Consider the following 23,285-nt stretch of genomic DNA (forward strand, 5'->3'; position numbering starts at 1 on the left):
GGAGAGTGGAGAGGGGAGGAGGAGGAGGGCAGAGGGGGGATGGGGGGCATGTGGGTGAATATGGAGGCAAATTTAGCAATTAGCGTGCGTAGATTCCCGTCACCTCCAGCCCGTAGCTTAGCGGTAGAAGAATGTACAGCTTTATACGTTTCTAATTAAGCTACGTACTTCTGCGAGTAAATGTGTTTTAATTGTTACATGTCTTCCGGCATTATAAATATTAATTATTTTCTATTATTTTTATTGTCGTTTAGTTAATAATTGATATTATAAAGAACCAAACTACAAACAAATTCCAAACCATATCATATAATTAAAATAATAAACGCAAATCTTCGAAAATTGTGTGGTGAATGGGGAACGGAGTGATTTAACACTAGATTCCATCTGTCTACTCTGCTATAGGTATGCGGGATTATGCGTGAAGCTAAGGAAAAGAAAAGAAATCTCTATCTTATTTTATCAGAACTGTATCAAACATCCCAAACTGATCGTTTTCAATAAATTTAAGCTTTTTTCATAACAAATAAGCGTGTGCGTGTAATCCTCTCAGCCCCCGACGTCCTCGAGTGGGCGGTTGATTAAAATGCCGTATGGCGCTACAGTTGGTGGACATGTTTACTTTTTGTTACTCTTCACAATCATGTTTTAAAAATAATAAGAGCATTCAAAAATATGTGCTAATATTATATTTATAGTAGGTACCTTTTCATAATTGTTTCCCCTTTTCTCTTATTTTTACTATAATTCCTTTTATTTTTACCAAAAGTAGTCTGTGGGAATTTAGGTCGTTACTTGAAGAAATAAGACCTCCTCTACATATATGATTATGTTTTTTTTTTCATGTAATTTTTTTTTTAAATTACAGTATATATACTACTCTATGTATGTTAAATTAAATTAAATAAAAAATAGGTGCTTATCGAATAAAAGAAGAAAAATCGGAGAATAAATATCCTTAAAAATAAATCCATTATGGCCATTATACTGCAACGGCACAGTATCTAACTGTTGACACTAGGATTGTAGATACGATCCTGACTCGGCGTTCAGTTTCACCGCCCTATACGCCCTACACGGAATGTCCTAAATTTGGACGTAGAGGGAAAAACGAAAAAAAAACAATGGAGCTGCAAGAATAAAGTATTTATTAAAGTTCCTATAACAAATTATTAATAATAACTAACTAGAAACCATACTTGAACCCAAAAATATCTAAGTTAATAACTTTCGTCTCTACCGACCAACTAACACCACCGAAGTCACCAGCTCATTACAACGTATTAGGACCAGATATTTGCTCTTTAAAACGCATCCCTTTGTGCTCCATCCCCTGTAACATCCCTTAATCCCTTGTAATAAGGGTGCGGCGGATAATTTATAGTTTATCTCATAAATTGATTATTACACATGGAGTGAGTGATAAATCAGCGGAAATCGGATTAGGGGTCGACAGTGGGCAAGGACGAGGACGAGGACGAGCACGGGGACGAGGACGAGCACGGGGACGGCGCGCCGACACGCGCTGTGGGTACTTATTAAATTGTTTTTATAACTTTTTGTGCTTAATGTGGCGGTTGTGATATGAGGTGATTTGTCTTTATCTAATTTGTATTGATTATGGTGTTGAGATTTATATGGTAGGTACTTATGGAAAGTAGAACAGACTTATGACTTACCTACTAGCGGCTGCGCGCAGCTTCGCCTGCTTATTTGGACCCTTAGGGGTAAATTCTAAAAACCATGAAACACGTGTTCAATGAAATATTTTCAATAGTCTGGATTATGGATTTTACAAAAATCGGTGCTGATTTAAAAAAATATCCATACAAACTTTCGGTTACAATTTTTCAAAATCCCTTCTTAGTGGATGTCCAGATCACGAAAATAAACATCTGTCGAAATTTCACATTTCTACGCCACGCTTCTATTTATCTGAGATCCGGGGTTCGAGTCTATATAAAACTAGTGGACCCGGACGCGGCTACGCCTGCTTCAACTATAAGAATATTTATTAAATATATTCATGAAATTATTTTCAATTCTCAATAGAATTAGTAAGAAAATATAAGCTCAAATAATCAAAAAGAATAATAAGTAGATACACATTATTAGAAAAAAATATCTGAGTTATTGAAATGAACTAACAAAAGGATTAAAAGTAACTAAAGGATAGGTATTCTTAATATTAGAAAAAGTACCTAAAGTTTTCCGTACGTGCGTACATAGATATCGACTCTACGAAATAACTAAACATTTCTCTCTATTAAATAGGATAATTTTAGCGGGCAATATCAAATAAAATAAGAAGAGAATCAAAGTGTATTTTAAATTAATTATAAACAACAAATAAAGTTCGAAAATGTATGAAAATTTATAAAACCGTCAACGTCATCTGCCCGTTCGCGTCGGTCATACTGTGCCGCCCGCTAGGTGGCTAGGTCATTTGGAATCAGTGACATCTCCTTAATTATTTAATAGAATGTTACACAGTAAACTATAATGTCAATCTAGATAAAAGGCTAAAAGTGACTATTATATTTATTTTCATAAGGATGAATATCAAAACGTCGCGGTAGCGGTCGCGTAGCAACGACGGTTGTTATTAACATGGCAGAATAAATTGCATGTCAAATTAGAATGTACTTTAAAATATATTAGTATATATGTGTAATGTAATGTTATATAGCCTATAGCACTTCTGAAGAATGCAGCTTTCATACAAAACAAAAACAATGAAAATTGGACCAGTAGATCCAGAGATCTTAGCGTTCAAACAAACAAACAAACAAACAAACAAACAAACAAACAAACAAACAAACTCTTCCGCTTTATTATATTAGTATAGATAGGTGTTAATATAAGTCTTAGTAAATGTTCTGTGCTGGCATTCAGCCTAGTGCTGAATTATGTTTTGTATCTATCTTTATACATTGATATAGTTGTCCAATTTAATTTTTTCATGATTATTTATTTAGATGTAATTATAGATATAGTCAACTCAATTCTTGAGCGGAATATATATCTGACAATTAGAAAACTTTGAAGATTAAGATTTTGTAATGTTATATAAACAAAAAATATCACTATTACTTTTACCAAAAAAAGAAAAAAAACCATAATCATATTAAAAACAGACAAATATATTTATTAGATCATAAATTTTAATAAAATTTTGAAAAATCATGAACAATGTAGAGCGCCGCGTCCACCCTCGCCCTCCTCTAAACGCGTTATCTGGATCATTTATAACCACTCTGTAATAAATATAATTATATTAAACGCTATAATGGGACGACACAACGTCGACTTAATTATTCATATGAGAATGTTTTACTTTGTTTTGTTTTGCGAGAACATTTAGTTTAATATAGAGAGCGGTTTCTATGCATTTAAAGTCAATACTCATATTTAGCATAAAATAATAGAAGAGTTTGAACGAGGTAATCTCAGAAACCACTTGTTTGTAATTGGAAAGTTTGTTTTCATGTTGCATAGTCCATCTATAGAAAAAGGCTAACCTGTCTTATATCGCTTTAATCATGTCGAGGCAACCAACTGTACCTGTATAAATTACATTCGGTAAAACAGCCAGGAGAAGCCATTAGCTAAACTATAGGCTGACGTCAAAAACAATATTTAGGTTATCTATACATATAAGGTGAAAAAATCACAAAAATAATTTGTCACAAATGTATCTAGTATCTATCACCAAATAAAACGACCAAAAACATCCCCTAACAAATGCACCCCTTTCACACGTATTCGAAGTCACGCGTATACGTTTGGTTCATTTTTGCCTCTACCGCCCCGATATAGGGCTCATATTGATTTGTTGTTCTCTACCAGTCTTGTGGAGCTTCATTTTACATTCAAATATATTGTTTTGCTAAACAAATTGAGTTTGAAACATGACAACGTATAAATCGTCATTATAAAATCTAAATTCGATGTCATTATAGGCACATTACTGTTGCAACGCCAAGGGTGAGCTGGTAGCACTTTACAGCTCTCTTGTAATGTATATAAATTATGTTTTATTTTTATTACATTTTCAACTGGGTCCAACTCAAATATGACTGTTTTGCTGTAAATTATAATGTATCTTTTCTTTATTTAACGAATAATTTTTGAAGTTAAGATTAAAGTATGAGTTTGTTTTCTATTATTTCTTGTTTTATATAAAAGGAACTTAATCGAGACAAAAAGCATATAAATAGAATTGTAAAAAGTAAGGCAGCCACATAATAGCAGTTATTTAAACATTACAAAGTATATTTCTCTCTATTAGAGTTCATTATTATAAATAAGCATCGCCACAATGCACCGTGGTGGCGGTGAGGGATTAGGCGCACGCGCACGCGACGACGCGCGACCTCGATAAATATTCATATAATTAGTGATTATGTGTGTTTTTATACGTATTTGTACTGAAATGTTTTTTCTTACCCAGCAAAAGGAATATAGAGTTCTCCATATTGAGTGGCGAAGTTTCACCCCAGTTTTAGTTTCCAGGGCGCACAAATGAACATGATTCATTTACTCGAGTGGAAATCGACCTCACCACCGTCGCTTTCACAATGAGTCACTGCGCCATGATGGTCTCAAAAATTAAATTACGAAATATAACGAATGTAAAGTTAATTTTTCTTAGCAGACCTGCTTTCCAGGTGGTAGCTTTACTTAAAATTGACAATGTTAACATTTTTATATTAACACCAATTCCAAAATGCTCGTAAGAATCCATGAATAAAAAATAATCTAGATTAAGCTAAGATTTAGCATAGTAAAGTATTTTAATTATTATTTAAACACTATAGTTATAGGTAAAATAATTAAAATATTTTTGAAAGCGTATTACAGGCTTCTGACATAAAAGTAATTGATTAGTACATTAGTAGGTACAGGTCTCTTTTCTAACAGACCACTCTAATTTTAACTTCTTAACTCTGTATTCATAATGTCTGGGTCTAAACTAACTTATTATTTTAACCTTACAATTTTTTTATGTAATGTATTCCATATAATGTTAATATTTATTCTGGTTAACAAATTAACATTATATTGGATCAAGATTTTTTTTCTACTACCTATTTTTACAAGGAGTACAATCACAATCATCAGTTATGACGCTAGACTATTTGTTTCGCACTGTCTCAGAAACGATTTATGAGTTAGATACCCAATTTATGAAGGACGTCGATAACACACCACCACCACCACGTTAATCACGTCGATGTAACCCAACGTCCCGTGGTCCGTCTGACCACCAGGAGAGCCGTGTACCGTGGTACAACTAGTAGTAGTTACTAAATAAGCACAAGTAATCTTCTAACATAATTGCCGCGAGCGAGACACTCGTGCGCAGTAATTGTAGCGCGTGCCTTGCAACTAACGAGCGCTGTTCCCGGCCCCCGCTGTGACTCGACTCTACGCTACTCTCTCCGCTTGTTACTTTATTTGGAAAGTTTGACAATTAATCGCATCAGGGATGAAAAAGATACGTTGTTATGTTAATGTTCATATAAGTATTGTTCATTATAATCTTATTTAAAAGTATATTAAATAGCAAATAATATTTATTTTCGCAAATATACATATGTTGGCCTTAATAAATTTGAAGTGGTCCATTGGATACTTTCTAGTGCTTAATGGACACGAAAAGTTATTTAATATTTTAATTTTCCGGGCAAACGAATATTCTACTGTTTTTATAAGTAGAATATTCGTTTGTTAAGTAGAAAATTTCGATGCTATTAAGAAAAACCATAATAAACCTCAATCAACAAACAAACGTAAAAAATTACATGACCTTTTGCAAAAGAAATGTTAGTAAAGGTTTTTTACCAACATACTCAAAAATTTGGGTTATCACCAGAATAGTTAACAAAAGGATGCCTAGGTACTTATTTATTTATTTTTTTTACCTATATTTTTTTATTTTTACCCATTTCGCTAAACTTGCACAATCTTTTTAAACTTTCCCATTAATCTCGTCCCATACTGAACTAAATTTACTGAACTTAATTCATTATACTAAATCAGTAAATCCTTCTATAAATTCTCGATTCGGACCTCTTAATCGTATCGTACACTGGCAGCACTGGCAGCACTGGCAGCAATCTTATTAATTTAAGTGAGTCTCAATCAGCGGTAATGCTGTGGGCGGTTGTCCGACCGACAGACGTACGTACTCGCTTTCCTATCACATTAGCGAACAATTGCGGATATTTAACTTGGACGTGCAATTTGCGAGATTGATAGTCCACCATTTCGAGAACACAATGTATTGGAACTGATACGCTCGCATTGTTAACTTGTTTGTCTTTAACCGACTTTGGATTGGGATGTTATTGTAATCGTTGGAATATATCGTTGACTGTGTGCTTTTTAGAGACTCTCAACCGTCTTGCTGCTTTTTCCTAGAGGTGCAGGTTCACAATTTAGGTTATGTTCAAAATTTTGTAAATTTTCTAAAAGAAGTACTTTTGTTTCTTAAATGTAGACACTAAACTATTATATACTTAAAAGGTTAACAATATATGGTTGACTTCAGGAACAGATTTTTTATCATCCAAAGGGAAATATTCCAAACATACCCAGTCCTTGGGGAGGAGCGGGTTATCAGGTAGAGCTCCCTCAACATAATAGTATTGTTTTGGAGCACTTGCATTATTGTATTGAACATAATATAGATATATTCATGGTGTATGTGTTCCTCCACGCCTTCAATATCTTTAAATTACTGCTTAAACTATTATTTGATGCATCAAATATGAGACCTCAGATTAAAACTATCAAGGTCTTGTTTACACGATTTATATAACCTATCAACATTTACTTCCAAACATGCACCGGTCGTCGGTAAATAAAATATTTGCCAACCAAATCTGAGAACCGCATCGACAAAACATCTCAAAGAATCGTGAGAAAGCTCAACACTTTCCAGAGTGGAGACACTTCGGCCATCAATTTAAAGAATTTAGCAGTTTGGACGGCGTTCAGCGTCGAGAGGGCACAACAAGTTTTAACAGGCTAGGTTCCTTTGCTCACTTAGTTAAACTTAGCTCGAGCCGCGCCTTTTTATACTATTATGTATACATTACAATAGTTAAAAGTTTGTGCAGGATATTTGACTTAGATCTTGTCTTATTACATTTATGGTATTTTACGAGTAGTTCAAGTGACTTTCATCTCGTGGATTTTTATTGTGAATTGTGATACTGTTTTTTTATCCATAATGAAAGGAGAATCCTTAACTAGTTAAAATAAATTAACTTTAAATATCTGCAGTATGTTATACATCTGACTATCAGGAATGCGTGTATCTCAAGTACTACTGAAAAGATTTTGATGAATACTCTTGCTTTAGTTTAATATACATTTAAATTAAAAAGGATCACCCCAATATGACTTTAAATGTTCAAGAACTGTTTTTATGAACACATATAAAAATACTTCATTCATTCATGTGGAATTCTAAATAGAGATATTATTCAATTCCATTAATACTATATTGTAGGTATATGTCAAACTGATAACGCCCTTTTTGTAGTTTCCCAAATAAATATTTAGTGGGTTTTTTTTCGGGTTGCCATGCTCCACAGACTTTTGTCGTCCATGCCTTTCTTGTTCCAGCCTTGTAGATGCATCCTTTTCAAGCAATCTAGTGTTAAGACATTCCATTCTTCACCCAACACTCAATATTCGAGACATTGCGGACTGAGTGGTGGAGCTCACTGCCGCCTGTCTTATTACCGGAGCGAGAAAATGAAAACAATTGATTCCCCAAATGGGGATCGAACCCACAACCGTTATTTACGGTCAGACACTGTGCCACTGTTACATACAATAAATAGTTAATACTATAACAATGATATAGTACCTATATTGTAACAAATCAATTACATCATTCCGTGCGACTATAAATCGATTAGTAATTAATTTGGTAATGCGTCCATTGTGCCACAACTCCATACACGCCTAATTGATGTTTGGATCATTTATTACGCTCGTGTCGACCTCCAGCTGAACTAGATATGTTCTGACTTCCTGTACGACGACAAGCGACAGCTCCCACGGACAGGCTTTGTGTTACATTGGAAAGCTTGCACCCGTAATTATGTTAAACTGTTTTTGGTAATTAACTCGATGTCTCAATATAAACGCTACGGTTGTGGGTTCAATTCCCTCTGGCGTGGCGTGAATGGCGTTGAGGTCTGCTACTCAACACGCAATATCTCGGGGCGGGGTTCCCTCGCACCGTACGTACAGTTTCGCTATGATGTGAAGACAAAGCGCAGCGTTTTCCAGAATTCGGTGGAACATAGGGAACAGTGTGTACACATCATAACACTAGTATCGGAGAAAGAGTGTGTCGAACAGATTCGTTCCGAGCACCCGACACCGAGCTACCCTCCTTAACGCCGCCGCGGTCGAGCAACGCGCGCGCTAAATTAATGACCCGACAGACACTTGTTGTAGACGCAAATGTAGCGACTTCAAAATGGATTTTTTTATTAGATTACACCATTACCAATACTTCTCAAGCGAGATGGCATCAATTTATTTAAAATAATATCTTATTTTAGTTATTTCTATTTGAATAAATAATAATTATTATTACGACATTGCATGTTTCAATTTAATGTATTCTCTTGACTGGGATCTGAATCTACAATCCCTTGTGCTCCTGTGCCATAACAACCACGCTTAGTTTTCTTCCCAAAGCGAAGAAATGAAATGAATGTATTCCTCGCTTACAAAACAGATGATGAGCTCTTGTGACAAATATCTAATTGTGTAAATATTAGTAATGGTATGTTTAACAAGGAGGCCACAGCTTATAAAATAATCCAAAAACATGTTCTCTACACAATGCAGCGCTGGCACAATGCTGGCACGAGTACTGGTACGAGCAAACAGCGCTCCCGGCTCCAGACGCACTACGCTGAACAATATAATTGATGTGACGACCGCACCTGCGACAACACGCCAGCTTCCAAATTAATTAATTATTATTATAGTCTGAGTCGTCGTGGCGCAGTGGGTCAGCGTCGGTTAACGCGGTGATTGTTGGTTCGGTCTCTACTCGAGGGAATTAATTATTTTCATTTCCGTGATCTGGTGAGAAATATAGCAAACATAATATAGCTTTGAGGTCCGCCATTGAACGAACGTATCGGATTCGGTTAGAAAGTGGAGAATGGAGTGCCTCAGTACTGAGTACTCTTATATGGTGGGAGGACAAAACGCAGTGAGTTCCATCACTTCATACGTAACAAATTTGCCTGAATCGATTTCAGATCCTCTCCTTGTGCCCTTAATAGTAACGCTTACTACTAAGCCAAAAAGTCTCACAACAAACACAGAAACGAAACCAATATAAAATATATGCGAGATCTAATTAAAGAATAATTTAACGCATAAAATGAAACGTAAGGTGTACAGCAAACACAAACACTACCCCTTCAGCCGTCCTCTCCCCGGCGGATATCGGCACTCAATAAATATCCGGGATAATATCCACCAAATAATCCACACAAACGTTCCTCCATCCCAGCCTGGACGCCTGGACGGACGTCGGTGAGTAACGAACGGGCCAGTAATCGAGTTAACTACGCTCTACTATAATATCCCGCTGGGAGATTTGTATTTCGCCTCGTTTTGTTTATTTCCCGTAAAGCGAAACGACTAATGTCTGCATTTTCTTCGCAACTTCCGAAGATGTCCGCTGAGATATGGCTCGGTGCTCTCATTTTATATTTATGATGCTGAAACATTTAATGAATGTTTATTTGCTGTTGTTTGTTGTTTTGTGTTGATAGGTTTTATACATATAAATACACAATGCACAAAAGGCAGTCATGAAGCCAAGTGGACATCTCTTCTAGGCAATGTTTACTCTTTTTAAGCAGTTTCATTTTTTATGAAAGCATTTATTATTATAATAAGATAATGAAATGAAACAATGAAATTGTTTATAAAGTTTACTTTTTTTCATTATCATAACAAAAACTTTAATTTATTCTTTAGTTATTTATTTTTTAACCTGATCTTTTATGAGGCATTATTACTTCCATTACATTTGATATTTTAATTTTTCGGCTATAATCAGAGCCGCCGTCAGAAAGTCTAACTTAATAACTACTTTATAAAGCTCAAACTGATGACTCATACGTAATAGACAAAGCCAGGACAGTAGTAACAACCTTAAAACGCAGCAGTTTTAAAGAAAATATATGTAGAGTAAGGAAGCACACTTATCAATTCTGGCGATGTTTGCCAAACCAGAAAAATTGTCTCGATACGTTCTTGCACAGCAGCAAAATGTAACGTCGCTGCTCCTCTTTAAATCATATTTCCATTTCCTCGTGGACGTTTACTTTACTTTACAACTAAAGGCATTTGTGGACTTGTATCGTATATTTCATTGTTTATTATGTTAAGGAAGTAATAAAGTAACAACATTATGTAAATATCGTCGACGTGTTTAGCTCTACCTAGAGTATGGTACTATAGATCTGTTCTTTAAATGGTTTGCTTAGGCTTGTTTTAAATAAATGTATTATTGATGGCATAGAGAATTTAGTGATTAGTCACTATGTCCCGTATAGTATAAGCTTATTGACACCGCCAAATCGAATATATTATAAACATTTTAATGAGTTAGAAACTAAAATCATCACTTTTGTAAATTATAAAATAAATTTGTTTATTTTTCAAAGAAAGAGTGTGAAGTTAATCGGCAACAGTGACTAAGGTGAGCCTGAGTAAACATATCTCGCACCTCCAGCTCTCGGCCAATTACTAGCGCCAACACTCACAACACTCACAACACTCACACGAGCACTGTTTGCGCAGCCGGCTGTCCCTCCACTCCGCCGGAGATAACACTCGACTGATATCATTTGTTGAAAAAGATTACCTGCATGGATACAACGAGAAAATATTAATCATTTGTATTTTTTATATTGATTGATTAACAACTCTTCTTTTTGATATTTTAAATACATTTTTAGGTACTCTATAGCCAAGTCTAAATTAGTACTTACAATTAATCATTGTTATTAACATGTTTGTAGGTTACTTTTTTATTGTTTTCATACATTTACATGCTGTTATCTATTCGGCCAGAAAGCGATGAGTGAAACAATCGCGCAAAACTAATATGTGTACCGTCATCATATTTAACATATCTCTACGTTCGAGAACGACAGCATTTCATATGATTATATTTCAAACACGGACTACACAAAGAGCCTTATTATCGTCTTATTATTTTAATATTGTTGCAACACTCTCTATAGGCGTCCCCGTATTATTTATAAGACACTAATGAGCGTGTAGGCACCTTATAAAACAACTAATTTAACTCTACAGTCTCATAAGCGCTGACTCTACCAAAACCAACCTTATTTTTGAGATATAAGCGCTACAACGAACTTTATTTATACATTTTATGTTTGTAGAGTACACAAAGGTTTGACACGGGATGCATCTCGGGCTGTCAAGAGAGATTTTAGTGAAAATAAATGCGTAATTATTGGTGGAGAGGTTCGAGGAAGACGCGTGAGGCCGGAGCGTAGTGTTGTTTTATTAGGCTCTTATTGGTGCCCGATTGTGAGCTTATGCTTGTAATGGTGTATTATAGAGTCGTTCCTAAGTAAACATTCGCTAAGTGACTAATTATAGGTTTACATGTTTCAGTTTATATTAGTCATCAAGTATTCTTTTAAATTATTGATGAACAGTTATAGGCAAGATTAGTATTTTCAAATACATATTAATTCATATAAAATGCTCTCAGCACCCACTAATGGATATCGGGGCTTCACAAGGATCCTCAAAATGATCGGTTCTTTTCGCATTCACTGTCCACTGAGCGTCATCTGGTTTTTGGCTCGAGACTCATTTTTACAAAATGCTAATTCAATTGAATGTTGACATTATTGAAACAAAAATGGACACTAAATTACGACATAAATGAGTCTCGCAGAGTGTGCGGAAAATGCAAAAAAGAGTGTCCATAAAAATATTATGCTTATTTTGCTTAAAGCTGCTATTTTTTTCATTTTTCCGATCATGATCTTGTGCAAATGATGGAACACTCGCAAATTAATTCCGACCACCTCAAGCAACAATAGCATTGGACGTGTGACAGACGACACACACACACAGTCGTCACGCCGCGCGGTCACTAAACGCCGTGACTTGGCGAACTCTTTGTGATGCACAGAGTAATTGTTTAATGACGATATTACGTTTGTAGAGTCGACTTTATAATAAATTGTTTTATTAATTTACTCTATCTTTTGTTGTAGTGTCACTTTGTTCATAATTAATATCTGTTTTGAATACATACATATAATATATTCCTCTTGTATTGGCATATAGCAGGAGTGCGATAAAATTCGCTGCCGTTTCTAAAGACATTTTGCTTTTAAAATAAATTAAGTAAGCTATACAGACAACTTGCACTAAATTAGTTATATAATACTGTATTAATGTAATTACAATATTTATTATTAGGATTACAATTCAAGATCTATTAAAGAGTATGAACAAAGAATACCTCAAACTTATAAAATACAGCTTTTGTCTGCGGCTTGCCCAACGAATTCCAACTGAAATAACACTCGTACTCCACGAGGTAGTTCTGACTACAGATACAGTACATGAAAACTATTAACATTATATAATACAGACTGTATACTCGTACACATCCTCGTTGAAAGGAATATCCAATTTTCAATTGGAACCATCAGTGTCTGAAATGACGGCGCTCTACCAAACAGACTGTTCAGTTCCAGAACCACAACAAACCTGCATTAAGGAGCAATCTGTTGGAAACGCGACGTCGCTCACAAACAACCTGATAATCACACACAGTTAAGTAAACAGTGGGATTGGTCTAATATAGACAACAACTAAGCTGATTATGTTAGCCCAAGTGCGTCGCGTGCCCTCCTCGCCGCTCCTCACCTCTCCTCACCTCTCCTCACCGCTCCTCTACCTACATTATTTGCTCATTATTTTGTCTTTGACATGTTCTTATTTAATCAGACAATTCCTATTTTGTGATAAAGGTACCTTGTTTTAGGGTTCACTTGAAAATAATATCTCGGTGGAGCTTTATATTATAGAAGAAACCAATATATTCTATTAATTATCTTTGTTATTATTTTATACGCGTTATGGTCCAAATGTTTTTAATATTCCAGACGATTTTACTAAATCCTTAGACGTTCGTTCAAATTTTATTTGGAATAATAATTATAAAAAAACTCAAACTCCACACATGACTTTATATTTCGCATAAACATTAACAACCCTCACAACAACAATAAATACAAAGTTAAACTCACAAAGCAGCAAAATGGTCACTTGAATTATCCAATAATTCCACTGACACATTATTATAATGGACCTCGATTACTTCAATGGGTTCATCATTTTCCTCAAAAGCTGTATTTAAAATAAATTTCAATTTCCCCCACAAAGCCGTCCCACGGACGTAATCTGTAATGCTGGTATGAAAACCGGTATTAATAACGTACGGTAAGTCCGTCAAAGCAATTCGATATCGACATAAATGCTGCATGCAAAATCTAAGCCCTTTCAATTAAAAATATTGAGACTCTTGAATAAAGCGGATTTGATAAATTATATCATGTGTTTTTGGATTCAGTTTTGATTAGTATTTTTTTTGTATCCCGCACTTAGAAGGGTAGGTAGAGGGAACCTGGATACATAGTGTTATGACAGTGCGTTTTCATTAAGGCCCTTTCGTTCCGAACTCTTTGGCGAATTCTACAGCTCAATCAAAATTTGCTTAACTAACAATATGTTAAACACCTAAATGAAAGTGATAAAGCAAAAACCGTGTATCCAATGAACAACAACGACGACGCCAGAACAACCATCACCCGTTGATTAGACATCAATGGGTGGCAAATTATCGATATTATTATAGATATTACTGTAATTATCCGGCAAACTGCCGCAGGATAGCGACTATTGGCCGAAACCGCTTATTCACGGTCGCTAGTTGCCCGCACTGTACAGCTGTTCTGTTCTCCATAGAGTAAACGAAAGCGATTTGTTTATTTATTTGGTTAAAATAGCAGTATATTATTTGGATGTTTAAAAAAAATAAATATATATATCTTGATACTACATGCTATTGAAACTTGACTATAGAATAGAACTGAATGAAACTCTTAGAAGTCAAATATTACTCAAATAATCAGTCAAATATTTTATCGTTTTCCTGGTAACTAGAGTACCTAGTAACTTTTTACTTTTTAATTTTTTACATATTTTTCGTATTCCACATATAGCAGTGTAAGCAGAGAGAACCTTGTTTCCAGATATATAGAAAATAGATTCCAGATAAATAGTTTTCACGCCAAATTCGCCCGAATTTTTGTTAAGTTACGAAACTCAACGCCAGGTTTTCTTCCAGTTACCAGAGTGGTTTATAACCGCCTGTAGCTCACACCTCACATGGTAACGTGCCCGCGACACGCCACTTCTTGTTTATTTTAGCTGTCGGAAGCCGCTCTCGTTACCTCGTGTTTTCATTACTAGCCGCTATTGTTGCAAGTGACTTGCAATCATTTGTTACAAATTAAAGCCTTTTTACATTTCCGTTTCAACCCATCGAGTGTAATCATTGATGCGTCGTTGAAAGTCTACTACTAAGAGAAGATAATAACCTACATATTAATTCCGACCGGGAAAATAGATTTTTTATACAAATTTCCCACGGAGTGCAACTTCATGAATAAATCAATAGAATTAAACGATAACAATATTACTTATGTAGTAGTAAACTAAAAAATCTATCGTCTGATGTCTCGTTCCGTTGATAGTCAATCCTACTAATATTATAAATGGAAGTTTATGAGTATGAATATTTGGTCCACTTTCGTGCAAAATTTCTGAATGGATTAAGATAAAACTTTATAGCTTCAGAATAATACATAGACTACAATTTATGTACATGTTTTTTATAATTTGGCTATCATATAACAATAAATTTGAGCGGGCTAAGCGGTGTTTGGGTCTTTAGTTTTACTATGACCTAGAAACTTTATGTGAAGAGGTATTGTTATTTTAAATCAACATAAGTGGGTGTTTTTAGCAATCACTTTAGACAGAAGTATCATTAATAATGATAACGGAATTATCACTTCATTATATTTGGAAGCATTTTTGTAAAAGCTTACTTTCAATCAATAAAATCTGCCGAGAAAAACATCATTCATATTAGCTTTTACAAAAAAAAGTTATACATCAAATGAAATATTGACTAAACCCTGACTAAAGCTACTAGTTAGTAGGTTGCCCATTCACAATTACTCGGCTAACTCAATGATCAATCCTCCACCGCCGGTTACTCAACAAATAAGTAACAAATAACCAGTTGCAACGATCCTCACGCCTCCCAATTACGCAAAGCGGAAGCTTTTAAGCTGTCGCCGTTAACCGCGTATTAAGTTATTGACTAATCAGAACATGTCGGACGCAGGGCGCCGGCTGTAGCTACGTACGGAGCTGTCGTCATTGTGCCACAAATTGCCGGCAAATTGAGAACAGACGAGACGCAATCGCAACTCCATTGAACGCACGCCTGTACCTGATTGGTAGACACGCCCTCCACCACACTCCGCCGCGCTCCTCTCTCGGAGACTCCGCTCAAAGCTCGCCGAAGAAATGGAATTATGCAGTTCGTAAATAACGCCTTTTGTGAACTCTACTCGACTTATTTAAACTGTCACCGACTTCAGAGTGGCCGCGTGGTGGACGGTGTACGGGGTGACGGGGACGGGTGACGCTAGCCCCGTGATAAATTAAGGCGTGCCCCATGCCTCATTTCATTTGGAACTTGTTAATCTATTAATTGTTTCTATTGCACTCAGAGACTCCAGTTTTGCTTTTGTAAACATGTATGATTTTATTGACACTTTTGTATTATACGTGTACATTGTTTTCACATTAGTTCTTCTACTAAGCATACTAGAAATATATATTTTATGTTGTTTTGTGACTTATCCACATGAATGTTATATTTCTATAAGTATGTTTTGTAATATTACTTAAAGAACTACTCTATAATAAAAAATACTGATACAAAAAAACAACTTCCTATAAAAATAAAATTATGTGCCAAAAATGTAGTCTTCTATACATACAAATAGCAACTAATATTTGCAAGTTAAATCACTCAATAAATGTTAACAAAACAATATAAACATAACAATTACGAGAGTGATTCAATTTAATACACTATACTATTTATAAAGTAGCGGGCGCAGCGCCCGACCCCGAGGGAGCCCGTCCCGCGGGACGATTTGCACGCTTATCCCTTTGTGTAACAGATTAGATATTGTAGCGAGTGTTAGTCCTCCACCAGATGATATTCACGCTCGATATAATCAGACATTGAGAAGAATTTACTATTAGACCGTCTTACTAGCACCCGGGGCTTTTAGGGAAAGGTTATTTGATTTTGGTTTGTTTATACAGGTTACTTTTCTGTTTTACTTTTTATAATAGCTTACTAGCATTATGTCGAAGTACTTTGGTTATAGATATTGTAAGTTGTAATCCTGGTAGGTAAAAGTTGGTATTATATTTTCTCGAATCTTTAAATTTAATAATAAATTAATTTTAATAACAAATATGTTAATTATTACAAATATGGTCATGCTCTCCCACCTATGTTCTACAGATATTATATTATTATATTATTCGCGGTATTCATACAATGTTATGTATAAGTTTAAGGTAATTATTATTCTGTAATATCTATAACAGTAACACTTGTAATTACAGTTACGACTAATCATAAATTCAAAACGTCATTAGCTATATCTTAATACATTTTTTTGTAATTACTATTGATCGAATTATTAGAGCAGACTCGCCAAATTAATGACAGTTCTAATATAACTAAGGTCATTACAAAGTCAGAAGTATTTAGGTAGCTTGTTTGGTTTACTTCGAAATTACCCGCCGTTACAACTCTTCGCTATTCGCTTCCCAACTCCAGCTCTAACATCGTACGGGCACCCAACAAATTGTTTTGCAAGCGATACAAATTCGACCCTTTGAATAATACGTCCAGTGGAAAAGATCCTCATTTCGTTTTAGATGTTGTGTTGACAGGGTTCCTCCTGAGCTGGTGTTTGTCACATACAAGTAATAAATTGTTGGGTAGGAGTAATTCCCTCGCACGGCGCTACGCATCATTAACGGGCCCGAATGTGCTGCCAAATTAACAATTACACGAACCTTTGTGCCTCTATGTTAATTAGGAAATTCAGTGCGCGCCGAGTAATGTATACGTAGGTATGTGTACCAGCGCCAATTATACCGGTGTATACGGAGGATTGTGTGCCGAAATAGTCGTTATGCATCATTATTAAATTTATTTCATTATTATTAAAATATGTTAAGCCAGAAGACTTCGAAGGTTTTGAAAATGTCGTGATTTTATTACTGGTCTTAATACTCCGCCCCAATTCGATCCATTGCAGGTACTCTCATTTTTATATTTGTACGTATCGCATCAACAAAAGTAGTTGTTGAATTAAGAAATTATAATATTCGACTTTTTGTAACAATTAACATACTCGTATAACTGTTAATATATTGTTATAACCTTCAATATCTATCAACTATAGAACTATTAGTTGCATGCGTTCAAAGTCGGTGTTTGTTCGTTGTCACACAAGAAAGGGAGAAACAGAAATAAAATCAAATAAATGATTTTATTAATATAAGCATAATGCAAGATGCTGATCGAAGAAGGTGTTGGTCTACTTTCCAATATTTCAAAATATGCCCTTAAATCAATCAATGTACATCAGCTGAACTATATATACCTAAAACATTACCGTTGTTAACTATCTGATGGACAATGCACAGCCGAATCTCGTCATCGCTTTAGGCTGTAATTTAGCATGTCAGTTAGAGTGGGTAGTAAGAGAGGATTTCCCGAAATCCTACGAAACGAGAAAGAACGAGATTAACTACTTAAGAACTATCTTATTATTATTATTATTTTCAAAATAACATCTAAATCACGGAAACCAACAAACCGTATTAAATAATCAAAGAGAATTAGAAAACAGGATTTCCCATCGCACCGCCGCCGGCACAAACAATTACGAGTGACTAATTCCGTTGTCGCCTAATCTTCGCCACAATTAGACTGTCAGAGGCTCGCGCCAACCAATCAATATCGGTAGACCACCCGCCGGCGCCCGCTCCGAGTCCCCACAACGCTGGTGATGTTGTTACATGTCCAAATTTAGGTATTATCTTATCGATCTGGTCTCATCACTTATTTCCTTAATTAGGTAGTTTAAATAAAATTAAAACTTCGTAGAAGAAAAATGATAATACCGACTAATTTTCTTGTTTCTTCTTTATCATCATGTAAGTCATGCCAGTTAAAGTAGACATAAAATTATAAGTTTGTACTTTCCTGCCATTTTAGAGATAGTGTTCATTACATGGCGGGATCCAACACTTAGACAGTGTAAGTGTGATGAAACATGTTTTAACATAAGGGCCCCTCCGGCCTACCCTGCTGCAGGATACAATATGAAACTCAAACACTAAACAACAATTTTGATTAAGTGCCGATATCAAATAAACTAAATTTAAAGACCTTTTCAATCAAATATTGCAATAAGTAATGCAACAAATAATCATGAAAAAATAATATTCCACATACAAATTATCGAAAAAATCTATATTAACCTTACACCTCACTCTACATGCTTGCAACACAGCGCCGAAAGTAGAGTACATTAGAGTAGTACTTACGTTCTCATATTCTGAAATTTGCGAGTTCTGTTGAGTGACGACATACAGTCGAAATACAATTATTATGTCAATGACATAATACAACAGTCGTAGAAAATTTACATTTTGCATACAAATAAACAAACAAATTTTATGAAGTAAAGACTCTACATGTTCACAACATGCCCGTACGTTACTCACCCACGTTGAATCTTTAAGGAATTATATTATTTATTAATAATGTATCTTAAATAATGCAGTAGCTAGAGAATAATAACATAAGTAGAGACTACACGCTAACCACTCGCTGAGAGAGAGAGAGAGAGAGTACGGTAGCGCGCCTGTAGCACGTCCTCGTATGGAAATGAGCCGGTGCCGGCAATTGATTGCATTTTCCGAATAATTTCACCTCGGCGCACATTGTTGGCGCAATCAGGAACCTTTGTAATGATTCATTTTGTTATAGCCTTATTGGCATACCGTTATACGATAATGCATATTGTTTCTAGTCGTTCTCGTAGATTATTGTTTTTTTGGTTTGAATGTGTGGTGCTTTAGAGCATGAACTCTCCGCTAACTCGAATAGGAATTCAAGTTACCCCGATTGATCGTACAAAGTCTCTATATATATAACTCAACCGATACTGAGTGAATGAAAGACTACTCATAGTGAAATTAAATTTGGAAGTTCCTTGACGAGTGCAAATTCTTACGAGGACGCGGAAAACGAGATTTTCCATTTTACGTCTTAATGTCCACGCAAGGTAAGTTGCGAGTACGTTGGAAAGTAGAACATACATATAAATATTTATATATGCAAAAAGTATAAGCGATATATTAAGATATATTATATCTAAAAATATGTGGTTCGTGTAAAAGCGATTTTTCAATATTAGAATATTCTCTGTATATTTCATGTTTCTTGTTTCGAAGCAACAACAAAAATTAAATATACAGAAATAAAATTTACAGAATTACCTCACTCGTATATTAATTGAGGCACAATGTTTTCTGTTTCTTGTAATTAAAATAATTTCTAGAAAATGGTCATAATATGTTGTGCATTAATTAATAAAATAAATATTTCACAAGCACAAGTTTGAGCGTGACGTGCTCGAGTACACGAGTACACGAGTATGTGGCGCCGGATATAATAGGGCGGAGTATTAATTTGCGCGCGGATCGAGTTTAATTAACAAATTTAATTAGAAATTAACTGTTTCGCAGAGACGAGCGTGAACCAGGGTTGCCACCTCGCCTCACTCACCTCATATGTTTTATTGATTTCACTATATATTTTATGACATATTAAACATTTTTATATTAATGTCAATGTTAAATCCCAAAAGAAACACAAATGTAGAGGCTTGTTATGTATGAGATGCATATGCTTTGCAATTACTTAAAATTTCTATTTATATCTTTTTGTCATATTACTGACGATGAAATTCTTCGTAGAAGTACTCTTAAGTCACACTTCTCGTATAGCAGGATAGGCAGAAAAAATCCCAATTTTTGCCCATTTTTCGGGACTTTCAGGACGTCCTTTGTCCACGTTAACAAGGAAATGAAAATAATGTAAATATTACATAATCACTCCTCCAAATAACGTTAAAACTCGAAACCATCGCATCTAGAGACAGAAAACCTCAGAAACTTGCAGCATATGCATCATGCAATATGCACTATGTTACAAATATATTAGTAATTCCGTGAACCCTGAGTAAGCACACAGTCCCAAATTTCCAAATAGAATCTCGCCGCTGTGTACGATAATTGGTTTGGTTTATATGCTTAGTTACTGCGGCGAGTATCGCTCTCAATTACAACCAATCACCACGCTTGTGCTGAAATATGTCTACATCTGTCCTGACTGACTGTCTGTCTGTTCCCTGCGTTGTTTATGTTGTCTACCAATGTGTTTGTTAGTGTATTCTTAAAAAATATATTTCCAATTTACATTTTAAGAAAGCACTGTTGAGTAGCTTTTAACTGAAAGTGGAGAATGAAAGAGATTTAATAAGAACGGACTTTCATACACCAGGTTTACTCGGCCGGGACACAGCGTAGAAATGTAATCTCGCTGGCTTTTTAAAACAAAACTGTATTTTTATTCAATGGCTTTATTCTACACGTAGGCGATTGAATATCATTTTTAAAGTTAATTAACGATTTATAATTGTTTTTTACTAACTGTCAAAACCCCACCAAAGCTTGCATAATTAGTATTAGTGGGAGCTTAATCCAATCAGTTCATTGCTTTTTTTGAAAAACTTAATTAAAGCCTAACGCCTTTGTCTACAACCTACATGATGTCTGTCAGCTTCGTTGTTCTAGTTGAAACAAAAGGCAAACTAGACAGACTTGAATTCCATTTCGCATCCCACACTATTCGAATACAGTCTAAAGAAAGCAAGAGTAATTCGGCATATCTAGAGGAAACTCTGTTTTGTCCTAATCATTATTATATCCTGTTATTACTAATTGTGGACAATTCGTCTAAAATGTTATTTTTGAAAGTTATTGTCATATATCCCCATTATCTCTTTGATTAAAACAAGAGGAATTATTTCTACAAGGAACCGAACATTTTTTTCCACAGGTTTGGTTCCAAAACCGCCGAGCCAAGTGGCGCAAGACCGAGAAGTGCTGGGGAAGATCCACCATCATGGCAGAGTACGGTCTCTATGGTGCCATGGTTCGCCATTCTCTACCTCTACCAGAGACTATTTTGAAGAGCGCGAAGGAGAATGATAACGTTGCGCCCTGGCTGCTAGGTAAGCACATAGAATATTCTTTCCATATTATTAATAGTATATATTTTTTTATCTTATTAATTATAATTTCTCTAGCTTGCATTAAATTAATACTGTAGTATGCATGATTTTACACAAGTAATATTATATTTCTTAAATGTAGCAAAAAGATATGCATCTATATATTATCATAAAGAATCAACTAGAGATATAAAGAACCTATAAATAGATTCAATTTTCTTAAATTTTAAGGAATAGTTGTTAAGAATAAATTAGATTAGATTGCACTTATTTCGTCCCCACATTCCCCCCAATCGGGAGATATTCTTTTTAAAGTAAAAAAATAACTTTATTAAAAGATGTTAAACTAATCTTAGTTCACTGTAGCGCTTTGGAAGCTTTTGCATGCTTTGTGTAAGCTGTACACTAAAATAAATAAAATTGTAGAGCGACATTCTTTATTCTGTAGACTTGTGGTCTCATTAGTTGTAACAATTCAAATAAGATTCTCGTAAGTACAAATCTTTAGAGGAATTTATGCTATAATATTATCAACAAATTAAAAAAAATCGATTCTAAATATTATTTCTCAATACCCACAGTGTTAAACGTTATAAGCACTAATCGGGGTTGTAGTAACATGTCTGACGTGATGATTTTGTTCAAGAGTCGAGCGGGAGAGCGGCGGGGCGCCCGTAGCGCCGGCCCGGACCGCCGCCCGGTGAGTCCCCACTGCTTCTATACTGGAATATGCTTTAATTAGCTTGAACAAAATCAACACTCAGATCACATTGTTTTCGATAATTAACCTCTAATTACCCTCTAATTAGGTACTAACTTTATACAAGTTCAATTTTAAGAATACCCACTTGCACCGCATTGGTTAACAACTTGTTAGACTATTTTTGACGAAATAAGAATATTGGAATTTCGAAAGACGATGTCACACATAAAAATATAGCTGATTGTTACAATAATATGTATTCTTTCATTCCTTATTCACCTGAGTAGTAGCTATTTACTAATAATATAGAGTAGGTTAGTGATGTATCACTACATCCTCTATTAATCTTTTATATCATAGAGATTGCATGTTAGATGAATACTAATAAGTAATAAACTAAAATAAATTAGTTATGTAGTCATATATTATGTAGGTAGTAAGTAACTAAAGTTTAAATAGCCAACCCAAGAGAGCACCAGGGAGTCAGTAAAAACCGAAATCATTTTATAAAAGAGATCTTCGTTAAAAACACACCCGCGTCAGACTTCACACAGACAAGGACACGTATCATTTTGAATGTAGACTACAAGAGATGTTCATTTTTCACAGCCTCGCGTCTAATGGCTGCGAGGTGCTCTAGACACATTTACAACTTTGTACTCTACAAATAGAGACGATACGGTATGAAATGCTAAGACTGAGCCAGAGGCAGTAGTGCAGGAAGAATTCGAGAAGGGCTTATAAGCATTCTGTTTGTGCGGCAGAGACGTGCGGCCGCGTCTGTTGTGGGACGTACTCGTACGAGTACACATGTAAACAACACAACGTTTAGGTTTCCGGCTCAGGAGATTTAGAACTGCGCCTTTTTTATTACTTTTCTTTTTAGCATATATTTCGTTGGAAATTATTTTAGGTACACATTTTAGGTTTTCATTTAGTTACAGAATTTTCTTGTTATAATCAGCTGAGATATGTTATTCAAA

General features: G+C 35.1%; 1 protein-coding gene across 3 annotated transcripts in view; it reads left to right on the forward strand.

Moving 5' to 3' along the window:
- LOC146530604 (visual system homeobox 2-like) overlaps positions 1–23,285 on the forward strand; it is an 83,781-nt gene that overhangs the window by 49,075 nt on the left and 11,421 nt on the right. For all 3 annotated transcript variants that reach the window (XM_085198994.1, XM_085198996.1, XM_085198997.1), the window contains one exon: positions 21,425–21,599. In XM_085198994.1, coding sequence (XP_085055120.1) covers positions 21,425–21,599 — 175 coding nt within the window. The remainder of the gene's footprint in view (positions 1–21,424; positions 21,600–23,285) is intronic.

This window comes from Heliconius melpomene, chromosome 16 (assembly GCF_056956725.1).
Source record: "Heliconius melpomene rosina isolate 202511_hmr_F chromosome 16, ASM5695672v1, whole genome shotgun sequence".
In the NCBI taxonomy this organism is placed as follows: Eukaryota; Metazoa; Arthropoda; class Insecta; order Lepidoptera; family Nymphalidae; genus Heliconius; species Heliconius melpomene.